This window comes from Canis lupus, chromosome 18 (genome assembly GCF_003254725.2).
Source record: "Canis lupus dingo isolate Sandy chromosome 18, ASM325472v2, whole genome shotgun sequence".
NCBI lineage: Eukaryota > Metazoa > Chordata > Mammalia > Carnivora > Canidae > Canis > Canis lupus.
In genome coordinates this window covers 26,921,367-26,935,804 of record NC_064260.1, presented here as the reverse complement: position 1 = coordinate 26,935,804, position 14,438 = coordinate 26,921,367, and the positions used below count along the sequence as shown (strand labels likewise).

General features: G+C 40.3%; 1 protein-coding gene across 1 annotated transcript; it reads left to right on the top strand.

The window, feature by feature from the left end:
* The first annotated feature begins 2,748 nt into the window (after positions 1-2,748).
* LOC125752889 (homeobox protein SIX4-like) lies at positions 2,749-8,731 on the top strand. Its single transcript, XM_049096289.1, has 2 exons — positions 2,749-3,479; positions 3,626-8,731. The coding sequence occupies exons 1-2, from the start codon at positions 2,749-2,751 to the stop codon at positions 5,109-5,111; spliced, it is 2,217 nt and encodes a 738-aa protein (XP_048952246.1). The 3' UTR covers positions 5,112-8,731.
* Positions 8,732-14,438: the final 5,707 nt, after the last annotated feature.

The window sequence follows — 14,438 nt, the reverse complement described above, 5'->3', positions numbered from 1 at the left end:
AGATCCTTCACATCACTAATAAACTCTATGTCAATCAAAACAATGAGGTGTTGTTTTTGAAGAGTGTTAATAGAACAAAAGGCGTTTGTATCAAGTTGGTAATGACATAAGCTGGTATAATGTTTTTCAGGGTAGTTTTCTAACGTCAAATTTTATATGGGTCTATCCTTCCATATAGAATCTTCAATTCTAGTACTCTATTCCAAAAATGTATCTACACAAATATGCATGAATTGGGGAAAAGTTACTTATTGAAGCAATGTTGGTAGCAAAGAAAAACTGGAAATCCCTTTAATGTTTTTCATGATCTATTAGAAATGATGCAGAGATATACATGCATAAATGACTTGAAAATGTGAAATAAGCAAGTTGAATCCCATTTTTGAAAAAAAATGCACACACTGACATATGTGTGTATCTGTGCATGTGGTATGTGTATGCATGTAATATAAGAATATTTGAAAAGATATAAACCAAAATGTTGCTAGCAGTCACCTTGGGAGCACAGGGTGGCAGGACTCTTTCACTGTCTGCTTTTTAGGGTAATTTTTGTTCAAATTTTTTATTAGAAACATGTATGCTCTTCTAAAATCAAAATATACAAATAAAATCAAAGCAAGAGCATGTAAGGAGGTTATACGACAGTATTTATAACAATATTTGAAATAACATTAAATATCAAAAAATATATAATATATAATATAAAAAATACATAATATATAATATAATATTAAAAATATATAAATTAATACTCTGAAAATCTCTATAGAAATCTATCATCAGTAATTAACTCTGAAAGTAGAATTATGGTGGGATTTTACCATAATTTTTTACAGTACTTTCATATACTTCTTATAGTATATTATTTTATTTTTATTTTTCAGTATCATTAAAAACCAGAAAATATAAAAATGTGATCATAAATATTGTCCTAAAGCCCACACTCAGCACGGTGGTGGCCACCATGACTAAAGAGGTTTGGTTCTGACCCAGAGGCATCTTCTCACCTCTCTAGATCCATGTCTCCTTTTCAAGATCACAGCGATACATCAGCCTCTCACTATATATGTAAAATTTAAGGGTGAAGTGGAAACAACGCCTTGACTTGTCCTTAAAGCAAATACTATAAAAATAGCAAGGCAACTTGGAATGAGTGGAAGATTCAGTAAATATATCCAAGTTCCCGATTCTTCAGGATTGAGTGTTGACTAATATAAACAATCATAACTTATTTGAGTGAACCATTAACTTTTAATTAGTCACCAAGACACAGATTAGTTATCTCTACCTTTAGGGAGTATCTCTGATTTTCCTCCAACCGGCCCATCTGCCTCACTTCAAGCTGGGAAGCTGCCATGTTTATGCTCTTTCCAAACTCTGTTTAAGTCCTTCCTGTTCATTTATTCATTGTTAGGTACACTTTCATTTCCTCGACATACTTCCACCAAGCACTCTTAACAGGCTCTTGAGATACAGTGGTGAGTAATGAGAGGCCCTGACCTTCTGGAAGCTTACATTCCAGGAGGGGAAGCCAGCATTAATAAAATAAATAAATAAATAAATAAATAAATAAATAAATAAATAAACAAACAAACATAAACAGTTATAAATATTATGAAGGAAAGCTAAAAAGTGCAAAAAAAAAGTGCAGAACAAAGGAACTCACTAGCTAATTTTACAATATTGTAAATAGCTCTTTCACCAAAGTATAAGGTTCCAGAAGAGAGAGAGACCATCTTTCATCTTGTTTTTTCAGCTTTGTATCATATCTGATATACAATAAATACTCAGCTTCTGTCTAATTGAATAGAACTGATCATAATTTTTTTGATATATTCCATGATGGCCCAATAATCTGAAAAGTGATTGAACCACAAAGTAATCACTGTGTCAGGCATGCAGTCTGGTAAGAATCACTGATGATTTGGTTTGAGCCCCTTTTCCTCATTCATAGTGATTATTATTCCAATATAAAGTGTGTTGTCAGTGGCCACTGCATTGTAGGTGGAAAGTGTGGGGAAAGAAGAGGAGAAACAGTAGGAAAAAGAAAAGATATCTCAGTAACAGAATGTCAATAGTAAAACCGAGTTTGGCAAGAAAAAAATTAGTGTCCAAACCATCTTCTACGGTTATTTAAATAACATATAGTCAATTAAAATAGCATATATGCTATGAGTTGCTTAACTTCTCAGATTGTATTTCCTTATTTCCAACATGAAGGCAACAATACCTATTTTTCACTTAAGAATTAAAAAGTTTAAGATAAGTGAAGTGCTTGGAACAGTAACTGATAGAAAGGAGGCACCCAAAATATCAATAACATTAATAATGTTTATTCCTTTATCCCAGTGGTTCTAAACAAGGGGCAATTTTGTCCCCAGAGGACATGAGGTAATGTCTGGACACATTTCTGGTTATCACAATTGATAATGCTGGCATCTCGTGGGTAGAGGACAGGGACGCTGCTAGACGTCCGCCATACAGAGGACAGTCCCCACTGCAAAGAATTATCAGATGAGCCAAAATGTCAACAGTGCCAAGACTGAAAAATCCTGCTGTATTCCTTTATTTCTGATGTCCAATATCCCATGTCCTGATATAGTTCAGAGGAATTTACAGTTCAGAGGAATAACAGCGCATTCTTCTAGCACATACACACACTATCTAAGAATTCCTTAGGAATCTTCCCATCCTTTCCTCAACCACTACAAGACTTTATTTTTATGGCCCATATTTACCATTCAAATTATGTCACTCCCGGCCGCGGCCGCCGCCGCCAGGGTGAGCGCGGAGGAAGGGGCAGCGGCGGCGGCGAATCAGGTACAACTCCACTCGGAACTTCTGGGCAGGCACCACCACGCCGCGGCCGCCGCCGCCGCCGCCGCCGCCGCCGCCGCCGCCGCCGCGCAGACCCCGCTGGCCTTCTCGCCCGACCATGTCGCCTGCGTGTGCGAGGCGCTGCAGCAGGGGGGCAACCTGGACCGCCTGGCCCGGTTCCTGTGGTCCCTGCCCCAGAGCGACCTGCTACGTGGCAACGAGAGCCTGCTGAAGGCGCGGGCGCTGGTGGCCTTCCACCAGGGCATCTACCCCGAGCTCTACAGCATCCTCGAGAGCCACAGCTTCGAGTCGGCCAACCACCCGCTGCTGCAGCAGCTCTGGTACAAGGCGCGCTACACCGAGGCCGAGCGAGCCCGCGGCCGGCCCCTGGGCGCCGTGGACAAGTACCGGCTGCGCAGGAAATTCCCCCTGCCCCGCACCATCTGGGACGGCGAGGAGACGGTGTATTGTTTCAAGGAGAAGTCGCGCAACGCGCTCAAGGAGCTCTACAAGCAGAATCGCTACCCTTCGCCCGCCGAGAAGCGGCACCTGGCCAAGATCACCGGCCTCTCCCTCACCCAGGTCAGCAACTGGTTCAAGAACCGCCGGCAGCGCGATCGGAACCCCTCGGAGACCCAGTCCAAAAGGGCACTGGATGGTGTGTGTTAAATAGGCCCCTATGGCTTCTTTTGGATTCAAAGGCGACTGCACATAACAGTTCTTGGGTTGCAAGTGCCTTTCCTACATCAAGGACAGCCACTTTGTTGAATGAGAGAGTTGTCAGTCTGGTGGAGTAGAAGTTTGGGAGCAGTGAGTCAGATGGCAATCCCAGCACTGAAGATGAATCCAGCAAGGGCCATGAGGACTTGTCTCCTCATCCACTCTCCGGTTCATCGGATAGTGTCACCAACCTCAGCCTTCCCAGTCACATGGAGCCAGTATACATGCAACAAATTGGAAATGCTAAGATCTCATTAAGCTCTTCTGGAGTTTTGTTGAACGGAAGCTTGGTGCCTGCAAGTACTTCACCTGTCTTTCTTAATGGTAATTCTTTCATTCAGGGACCCAATGGAGTCATCCTTAATGGATTAAATGTGGGAAATACACAGGCAGTGTCATTGAACCCACCAAAAATGGCGTCAAACATTGTGAGCAATGGTATATCCATGAGTGACATACTGGGGTCTACCTCCCAGGATGTGAAGGAATTCAAAGTCCTCCAGAGTTCTTCAGCTAACTCAGCAGCCACCACTTCCTACAGCCCCAGTGCCCCTGTGTCATTCCCAGGGCTGATACCCAGCACTGAGGTAAAAAGAGAAGGCATTCAAACGGTGGCTTCCCAGGATGGAGGCTCTGTGGTGACCTTTACTACACCAGTGCAAATTAACCAGTATGGCATTGTCCAGATTCCCAATTCCGGGACAAACAGCCAGTTCCTTAATGGGAGCATTGGATTCTCTCCACTGCAGCTGCCTTCTGTTTCGGTAGCAGCTTCACAAGGTAATCTTTCAGTAAACGCAAGCACTTCAGATGGGAGCACATTTACAAGTGAGTCCACCACAGTCCAGCAAGGAAAGGTTTTCTTGAGTTCTCTTGCTCCCAGTGCTGTGGTATACACTGTTCCAAATTCAGGCCAGACTATGGGATCTGTTAAACAGGAGGGCTTGGAGAGGAGCCTGGTATTTTCTCAGTTGATGCCTGTCAATCAGAATGCACAAATAAATGCAAACCTGTCTTCTGAAAATATCTCGGGGAGCGGCCTCCATCCACTGGCCTCATTAGTTAACGTATCCCCAACTCACAATTTTCCCCTGACTCCCCCCACCTTATTAAATCCCACCGAGCTAAATCCTGACCTTGCTGATAGCCAGCCAATGTCTGCACCTGTGGCAAGCAAATCTACTGTGACATCTGTCAGCAGCACTAACTATGCAACTCTTCAGAACTGTTCCCTTATTACCGGTCAAGATCTCTTGTCCGTCCCCATGACCCAAACCTCCCTTGGGGAAATTGTTCCTACGGCCGAAGACCAGGTGGGTCACCCTTCCCCGGCAGTGCACCAGGATTTTGTCAGAGAACATCGTTTGGTTCTGCAATCAGTAGCTAATATAAAAGAGAATTTCTTAACAAATTCTGAGGGCAAAACCACGAGCAACTTAATGATGCTGGACTCAAAATCCAAGTACGTCCTAGAGGGCATGGTCGAGACTGTCTGTGAAGACCTGGAAACAGACAAAAAAGACCTTGCCAAGCTCCAGACTGTCCAACTGGATGAAGATATGCAAGACTTATAAACTTTATTTCCCTCTCTCTCTCACTCTCTCTCCCTTCCTCCTTCCCTCTCTCTCTTTTTCCTGGCATCAGCAGGCAGATCTTTTCACGAAGCCCTGAGGACATAAAGCATTTTCCCATTTACAGGGAAACACTAGTTTTGTGAGTAAATGCGTTCAAGAGACTGGATTGATCTGCATGAAGATCACAGTTAAATATACAAGAGTAGAACTGCATTGCTGCAGCCTTTTGGTTCACATATGTTCTCTTTTAAATAGATGGAGACAAAGGAACAAGATGAAATCTATCAAGACAAAGTGTATCATTTGGTTGACTTAATATAATTCTAAGGTCAAATGGAACTCTAGAGTTCTTTAAATTAAAACTGTATACACCTGGCATCGGCATTAGAAACAATATGGTTATTTTTGTTTACTCTTACTCCATGGGCATTGATGAGGTTAAGAAGCATAAATGGTACTCCGCACTACTATAAGGGTTTATTTTTGAATAGATGCATTTCTTTTTTTTCGGCATTTTTGTGAAAGTCTTGGTTTGTCTCTACACATTTCCAAATGTGCTTGCTAATAGTCCAGTGGGGCTGAGAAAGTTTGCAACTCCACTAAAAACTCTGAAACAAACTTCAGTATGAGTGTAAATATATTAGTCCTATAAGCAAGGATTTGAGGAATTACAGTGAATTTTATTTATGCTGTATATGTTTCTCTTACACTTCAGACACTATGAACTGAAAAGAAAAATGTTTTCTTACTGTTTAATTTATTTTTATTGTTTGAACAGGAAGTGAACATAGTTATTTCCAACGAAGTTTTACTTTTTGTAGGATTTTAAAAGTAATGATTTTTATCAGGAGTCTATTATGGTCAATATTAATAACACTGAAACAGGCAATCTAACTCCCAATATTGGAATTTTGGTACTTTTTTTCACATCCTTGTTCTTTATTTAGCAACTCTCTGATTCATTTAAATATGTTTTCTATAGAATTCTATGTGCCTTCTTACCTTGTGGCCTTTTTATTATTCTTACTAAGGTACAAACATGTCAACAGAAGCACTGATGGCTCTTTTCTATCTAACAGGGTTATTTTCACCACAAAATTGCTTTAAATCTGAAGAACTTAAGTTTCACTTATATCATTATGTATGTTTATGATGTAAATGGATGAACAATTAATTATCATTGATGCTTTTCATTACAATGAAAATAACAATCATAGATTACCATGTAAAATGAATTCTGTAGATGATGAAAACAACCATTTTAAACTAAAGAAAGAATATGTAAATTCTCTTGAGCAAAACTGTCCTGATGAAACTCAGTTCTAAATGTTTTGAATCAGTTGTTACATTATGACATACAACTGTTATTTGCACTATATTATCATGTCTGGTTTAAAAGTAACTTTTGGGGTTTCTTTAAGAAGAAATAATGCTTTGATAATGTTGTGAGCTGTGGTCATAGTTTTTATCAGGACTGAACACAAAATGGAATAATGCAAATACATTTATGTAGTGAGAAAGTCTCTGGTGTCTGCAAAGCAAGAAATGTGAGAAAATGATCTCTTCAGAGATGACTTAAAGTCGTCCAACATAAAGATGTTACCAGTCTTGCTCTCCTGAAGATCAGAAGAAAGAGTGCACTCTTGTACTCTTGATCCCAACATGCCCATCAGCTGAGCATGTTGACTAAGGTCCATAGAGGACTTAACCTTTTCTTGTTACTGCAAACGGAACTCGCAGACATAGATGAAGAGCCCTATCAAGACTTCTTCCTGTCATTTCATTAAAGAACTTAGATGCCTTCTTTTTTATGGAATTAGTAAATGTTCTCAAACTGCTGAAACTATAGTTTTTCATCTTTTTTTTTTTTTTTTTTTTTTTTTTTTTTACAGTCAGGTGTTTTAGAGTTCTCTTCCACTCCATCACTGCTTACACAGATTGTTTTTTTTCTTTAGGTGTGTGCTGATCATGTTACTGAGATTAATTATATGGTTCTGTAGTGTAGTTTACATGAAAATGATGTTTCTTCACTTGATGGCTGCAGATACCAAGAGTTAGTTCATTATTTTAAAATACCAATCTAATAAGGGAGATGGGAAGGTTTAAAAAGTTATATATATGATATATATAACTGGATAAGTTTCATATGTCTTCCAAAAATATAATCAGCCTCTCTTTTACTCACAGTCCTTCCTCTTTTTTTTCCCTTAACAAAAAAGATAGCACAAAACTTCAAGACTTCCCTAGGAAACCTATTCATACTCCCAACATGATGTAATTATACCCCTACAATTATTCCAGGTAGCTACACAATATACCAGGTAAGAATCAATGCACATTATAAAGAACTTATTGTTCTTTTCTTTCAGTAAAATAAGGGCCAGTTGGTGTATAGCCCATACATATGTGAATGACATAAAATAAACCCCATGATCTCCTTGCACAGAATTGCAAATGTTTTTTGCAATACCAAGGGCCAGACCCAGAACCCTTGGAGCTCATGTGGCAGAGTTTCTCTTACATAAACCAATGCTTGAAGATGCTGCAAATGACCCTCAAATGATCCCCAAAGAGGAATCAGAATAGGGGCAAAAACTCTTCCTGCAAACCCCAACCCCTGCTGCTGGCTGTGGGATTTTTGATGTGAGGCTATCTATGCACCCTATGCCAGCATTTGGCATCTAGCTCTTAGTTACATGTAGTAAAGAACAGTTTTATGATTTAAAGAGAAGGTGCATTTGTTCCTCAATCAAGCAAGAACATCTGTGTCGTAGTGTTTTATAGCTCATGTATATTTATAGTAATGAAAAGACTGAATCGTACACGTGTTTCAGTGCCTTTCTCGTGTTATGAAAGGCAGGTAGACATTATAGCCATAGGTAAAAATTTGTAGTTAAATTGCACACTGACCTTAAATCTCCCTGTATATGCCCTTGCATTTTGCATGTCAAAAGTTGGATTATTGGGCATGTGTTGCAGCCTGCCCTGCTACATGTTAGGCAAGTGTGCATTAGTACATAGCCAGTTCTTCATTCTTTTACAATGTTTTTGACAGGTCATCTCATCATAAAAATATAAATAATTCAGGAAATTTGTGGGAAAAAGAATTACGTTTTACAAAAGATGTTTCAAAGTCTTCCTAGAACTTAGATGATAGAGCCTAACAGTTATTTTGTATCTAGTTGATACATTTCATGTTAATTTAATATTACCACCGTACATTTTATTAATCAGAATTATGTAGCATGTGACTCTTTTGGCTTTCAGGGTTCTCAATTTGTGTTCTTTTGTTGCATGTACTGTATGTTTAGAGGAGACCGGTTATATACTCAATATGGTTTTACTGTGCCTTACACAAAGAGAAAAATCTATACAGAATGTATATCATGGGGTGGGGTAACAGAGTCTCTACTGCACTGTTAGGTGATGGCACACAGAGCATGTCCCAGAACATTTCTGTGCTTAATTACCCAACCAAAGAGATCTAAAGTATGTATGTTGTACTGTAATAGGGGTTTATGCCTGGACAATTAAGTGTTTTATTTGTTTTCTGAAATGATGTGAACTTATTTTTCTAAACACTATGCTAAATAAACTTTATATTTATACATAAAAAAAAAAAAAAAAAAAAAATTATGTCACTCCCTTGCCACAGCACCTCCAAGCCCTGTTCCTTGTATACCCAGAGTGTCCGTGTTCTTCACTGTTGCAATGACTAGGTTCCTTTGTTCCCCAAGGTCCCAGTCTGTCTCCTTATGGTCCTTAAAATCCAATTTAACTGCGTTAAATTGCTTTAATACTCCTCCACTCCTCTGACTGCAGGTTCCTCTAATTCTCCCACTCTGACTCTGTCCCTTCCCTCATTTCTACTGTTCACTAATTGAACTCAATATATTAGCCTTAATTTATTTTGGGAATCTAAATAACACACCATAGAAGTTAGCATTTATAGAATATATTCGCTTTTTGCTATGCTGTTACAACAGCAAAGTTAATAAAACTGACACCTAATTACAACTAACAAGCATGGTCTGATTAAACTAAAACAATAAAGAAAGCAGAAAAGATTGCATTACCCATCTTACACACTCTTACGAGAATGACTAGACAATCAGAAGAAGACCACCTCTTCTCTGGACATCTAGGAGGGCATGTTGCCAAAGACATCTCTGGCACACACACACACAAAACAAAACAAAAAACAAAACAACCTAAAAGAAATGGTGAGATCCTGGATTTTCATCGGGACACAGTTTATTCTTCGGAAGAGCAGGACTAGCACTGCTTCAGATTAAAAGCTACATTTCAAAGTTCCAAATTCTATTTCCAGGTACGTCAAATGCCAGGTTCTCTAATAGGAATGGTAAGGACAGCCACCACCTTACAGTTCTATAAACTTCCAGAGGGCTGCCACACGCATTATCTCATATGATCCTAACCAAAGCCCCGTGAGATCAGAGGGTCAAGCAATCACCTTCCCAATTCAAAGAAGGCACAAATTAAGACTCAGAGTATAGTGACTCCAGGTCACACGCTAAGGGCTTGGGTTAAACGACAATTCAATCTACTACTCTTAAAAATCATTCCTACGTCTCCTTAAAAAACAACATAATCTAGATGTTAAGGGTACAGACTCTGGAGACACATTGCCTGGGTTTGAGCCCAGCAGACCCACCCACTTGCTAGGTACCACAACTCAGGCAAGAGCCAAGCTACTTATCTTCTTTGTGTCTGTTTGTTCATCTGCCAAGTGGGTTTAATAACAGCACTTATCTCCTGGAATTGCGGTGAGGATGAGGAACTAATAAGTGCAAAATTCTTGAAAGCACTTCTAATGTGTTCCTGATGAACACTCAACAAACCTTAAGTTTTCTTTTTTAAGCTTTTCTGGTAAAAAGTAAAAAATTTAGCATACTCATATAAGCTTTTCTGCTTTAGAAGGAAGTGAGTGAAATCATCTTCATTTTATGTATGAGGAACCGGAGATGCCAAGTTACTACTTCTGCATTAATTAGCCTCAAAAAGTAGTGGCATATACATAACAGAAGCCATTCGATGATGTCCACAGATTGTTTGGACAAGGATTTGGGACAAGACACAGCAGAGAAGTCATGTCTCTTCTCCACGTGGTCTACAGCCTCACCTGGGGAGACTTAGGTGAGGATGGGCTCTGGTGGCACTTTATTCACATCCGGGGGTTGACACTGGCTCCCCGCTTGGACCTGAGCTGGGCTATGGGCTAGAATATGTGTCCTCCTTCTATATGGCTTAAGGCTTCCTCTGCAGCAGGGCAGCCAAGGATGCTGGGACTTCTCACACAGCAGCTCAGGGTGTCAAAGATCCAATAGAAGCTGTAGCACCTTTTATGGCCTATTCCTGAAAGTGACACAGCATTGTTCCAGACACAAGACTGTTCAGGTTCAAGGAGATTGAGATTAGACACCACTTCTCAATGGAGAAGTAGAGATTTTTGGAAAAACATGGGGGGGGGGGATGGCAAATATCGTTGCAGCCATCTTCAGAAGATGTAAGATGCTACATGTGGAAGGAGAGGATTTGCCAAAACCTTTACAAAAAATAAGTGAATATGGGGCACCTAGGTGGCTTAGCAGGTTAAGCGTCCGGCTCTCGATCTAGGCTCAGGTCATGATCTCAGGGTTGGGAGACTGAGCCCCAGGTCAGGCTCTATGCTGAGTATGGAGCCTGCTTGAGAGTCTCTCTCTCCTTCTCCCTCTGCCCCACCTAAAAAAATAAATAAATAAAATAAAGTGAATATACTAGAATAGAAATGCACAGCTTTTCATTTGTAAATTTTTGTTCTTTCACTGGCCTCCCAGACCTCTTTCATTTGTAAATAGTGTCAATTAATCTTGCACTTTCCCTGGCGGGTACATCTGAAGGCTTGGCCCTACAGGGATGCAACTGAGGGCAAGCAGACTGCCCTGGAAAAGCATCCAAATAAATTCTACAAACTTGTAATGGGAACTTACTGTTAGTCGTCCCCTTTCCCCATGCCTTCCATACTCTCTCCTCTTCGCATCAACGCGCAGGGAGGAAAAATACGAATCAAAATTGGTCAGATTCCAGAGGACGGACTCAACACTCCTCATGAGTACATAAATAATGACTTATAGCTCCAGCTCAGTGCTTTGTCTTCAGCCCAGAAGGCCGTCCTCACTTGCTGTTCTCTTGGGTCTGGTCCGTCCCTTTTGACCACTCCGCATCACGTCGTCTTCTATCAGACTGGTCCAAGCCCCCATCATCTCTCTCCGGGATGAGAGAAGAGCCCCTAATTCATCTCCCTGCTTTCATTCTCATATCCCACAGACTGTTCTCAACACACTAGCCAGAGGTAGCCTTTTAAAACCCAGGTCAGATGGTGTCATCACTCTTCTACCTTCTAATTCCTATGTCTTTGGAGTATAAGCCAAAGTCCTTACAAGGTCTGATGGAATCTGGGCATCTCTTTGATCTCATCTCCTTTAAGTCTTCCCATAGCTCACTCTGCTCTACTCATGCTAACATCTCTTTTAAAAATACCACACCATCAACAGAGTGTTGGTATTTTCTCTCTGCCACACTGCTCTTGCCCTATATACCCACATGTCCAAGTCTTGCACTTCCTTACTGCCTTTGCTCATAAGTCAGCTTCTCAGGAGACCTTTCCTTGTACGCTGCACTAAAAATTACAAATGCCCTTTCTCTGTAGTTTCTATCCCCATCCCCTGCCCCATTTACCACCAAACAACAAATTTTGTATTTACATTCTCTACTTGTACAGCATGTGTCTCCTGCTACCCCTAGGTACACACTAGAGCATCAGCTTCTGAGAACAAGATTTATTTTTTGGTCCGTTTTATTCAATGTTATATCTCTAGAACCTAGAGCAGTGCCTGACACAACCTAGGTGCTCAATGAGTATTTGCAGACAGAATGAATGAATAATGTGAAGGTAGCAATACTAGATGCACATTTAGGCACAGGTTAGGTAGCTACTGAAGACATGGCAACACTGATCGAAAGCTATTTCAAACTAGTTAGCCAAAAAAAAAAAAAAAAAGGATGTTTCCCCATGGCTCAGCCCAGTGTACTGCAGCACGTTGTTTTTGGGCTCAAGTCCATCTATTATAAAAATGGTTGTTTCCCATCTGACTTTATTATTATTATTTTTTTTTTTTTTTGATGTATGTCACATCCTTAGAGAACTCTGAGGCAGAAAGGCCAAGATTTGATCTGGGCAGGATCCAGGATTTCCTACTTCCCCTGGCCCCGAGCTATCCAAGAGTCCTCTTATCCTACTGTGGTAGACAGAACAGTGGTCCCCTACAATGGCCACATCTTAATGTCGAAACCTATGCATATGTGGTGATCCATGGCAAGGGGAAATTCAGGCTGCAGACGGAATTAAGATTCCTAACTCACCTGACATGTGAGAGATTGCCCTGAATTCATCCGGGTGGACTCAATGTTGTTATAAGAGTCCTTTTAAGTGAAAGAGGAAACAAGGGGCATCCAAGGCAGAGAAAGAGACAGACTGATGGGAGGACAGGTCAGCATCAGAGAAAGAGGTAAAGCTGTGGAAGTAGAGATCAGAATAATGCCTACACTAGTCTTGAAGAAAGAGGCCACGGGCCAGGGACTGCAGGGCCTCTACAGAGCTCAGAAGGCAAGAAAACAGATTCTCCTCTAGAATCTCCAGAAGGAACACAGCCCGGCTCCTACCTGGACTTTAGCCCAGGGAGACCCATTTCAGACTTCCGACCCCCAGATACGTAAGGGGATAAATCCGTGTGGTTTCACGCCACCAATCTGATGGGTAACTGTGACAGTGGCGGTAGGAAACTCATGAACTTACTGAGGACTTCTAATAAACACCCCCATCCTTAGCGCCACCATCGAAGTACAAAAGGAAATCCAGCCTGAGAGTCACAGCCTGAGAGTCACAGCCCTACTCCCATAGAGAGGGAGGCGATCATTCTGGGCCCTGCCATTCAACTTACAGCTGCCCCAAGGGTGAGGTTTGAGCGTCTCTTTTCATCAAGTACAAAGAGCAAATGTTATCACCAGTCATAAAGTCCTGGCGATAAACTTAATTTTCTACATTCCAAATGCCATCCAAATAACAACTCTGGCTAAAGCTATTTTTTCTCTTTAAAGACATATTCTGAAGATGTGGCTGAACTAGACCAGGAAAAGAATAATAAGTACTTCTTTCCGTTTAGCAACTGACAAAACATGCTTTCCACTCGCAGGAAAAAAAAAAAAAAAGATTAAAATGCGTCTTCCATGAATTATAAGTCGAATTTTAAAATTTAGCCCAATTCAAGTAAATTCCTACCTATTGCTTCTAATTATACCATTCTCCTCTTTTATTATTATTTTTTTATGAAGACTACGGATCAAGAAAGAAAGAGCACTAGAAGTTGATTTTTTTTTTTTTAAAGAATGTGTTTTCTCAATTCAAAATGGGAAAGGATTTCAACAGCAGGTCTGTAGATTTTTGAAAATCCTAATTAGACTGAATTAAATGACTAAAATGCTACTAATTACTTTTTAATTTCAAGAGAGATGTTTACAAAGCACAGTATAATGAGTAATACAGCACTTCAAATGATTACTAATGTTGCCATTTTGTCTGACTTAATCTCAATTAGTATAAATCACATTGTCATCATTGTTAATTGCCATTTCTTTCAAGCAAAATGCTAATTTCTCTTTACAATCTTACAATTGCTGTTTGTTTTCTTCAAAATATTCCATTTGAAAGGCCTAATAAAGAGAACATTTACAGCCTTTGTATTTTCTGCAGTTTGAGGCAAATGCATTTGTTTGTTATCCTTTTTGGAAGGTAGTGGTAATTCCTACTTACTTCTTAATAAAATGCAACCGGTAACTTTTAGCTCGGTGGAGGTGCTGAATGTAAATGCAGGGGTGGCTCTCAGGCCAAGGAAGAGGCTTTTCCATCTGAAGGGGAGGGAAAGCCTTCGTTAATGAGTGCTAAGAGGCATCGTTTGTTTTACCTCTCCCAAGAAATTCATCATAAAAAGAGAGGAAATAGCCTTTAACCAAGAGAATATAGAATAGTTCTTGGTTTTTCTCCCTCCAGCTTCTTCCATTGTTCTTCTACTCCTGTGGAAGTTAAACTCTCCCTTGAGGGAATTATCTCATCAGCCAGAGGCTATTGGTTTTCCAGTCCGCTGTGTCATTGGAAATCCTTGGGAAATTTCCCCCCAGCTTTTGCTCAGTCATAAACACAGGGAACCTTAAAAATCATGAAGATTCAATAATTCTCCAATGAGAGGCTAACATTACACTATTGTTTTAAGA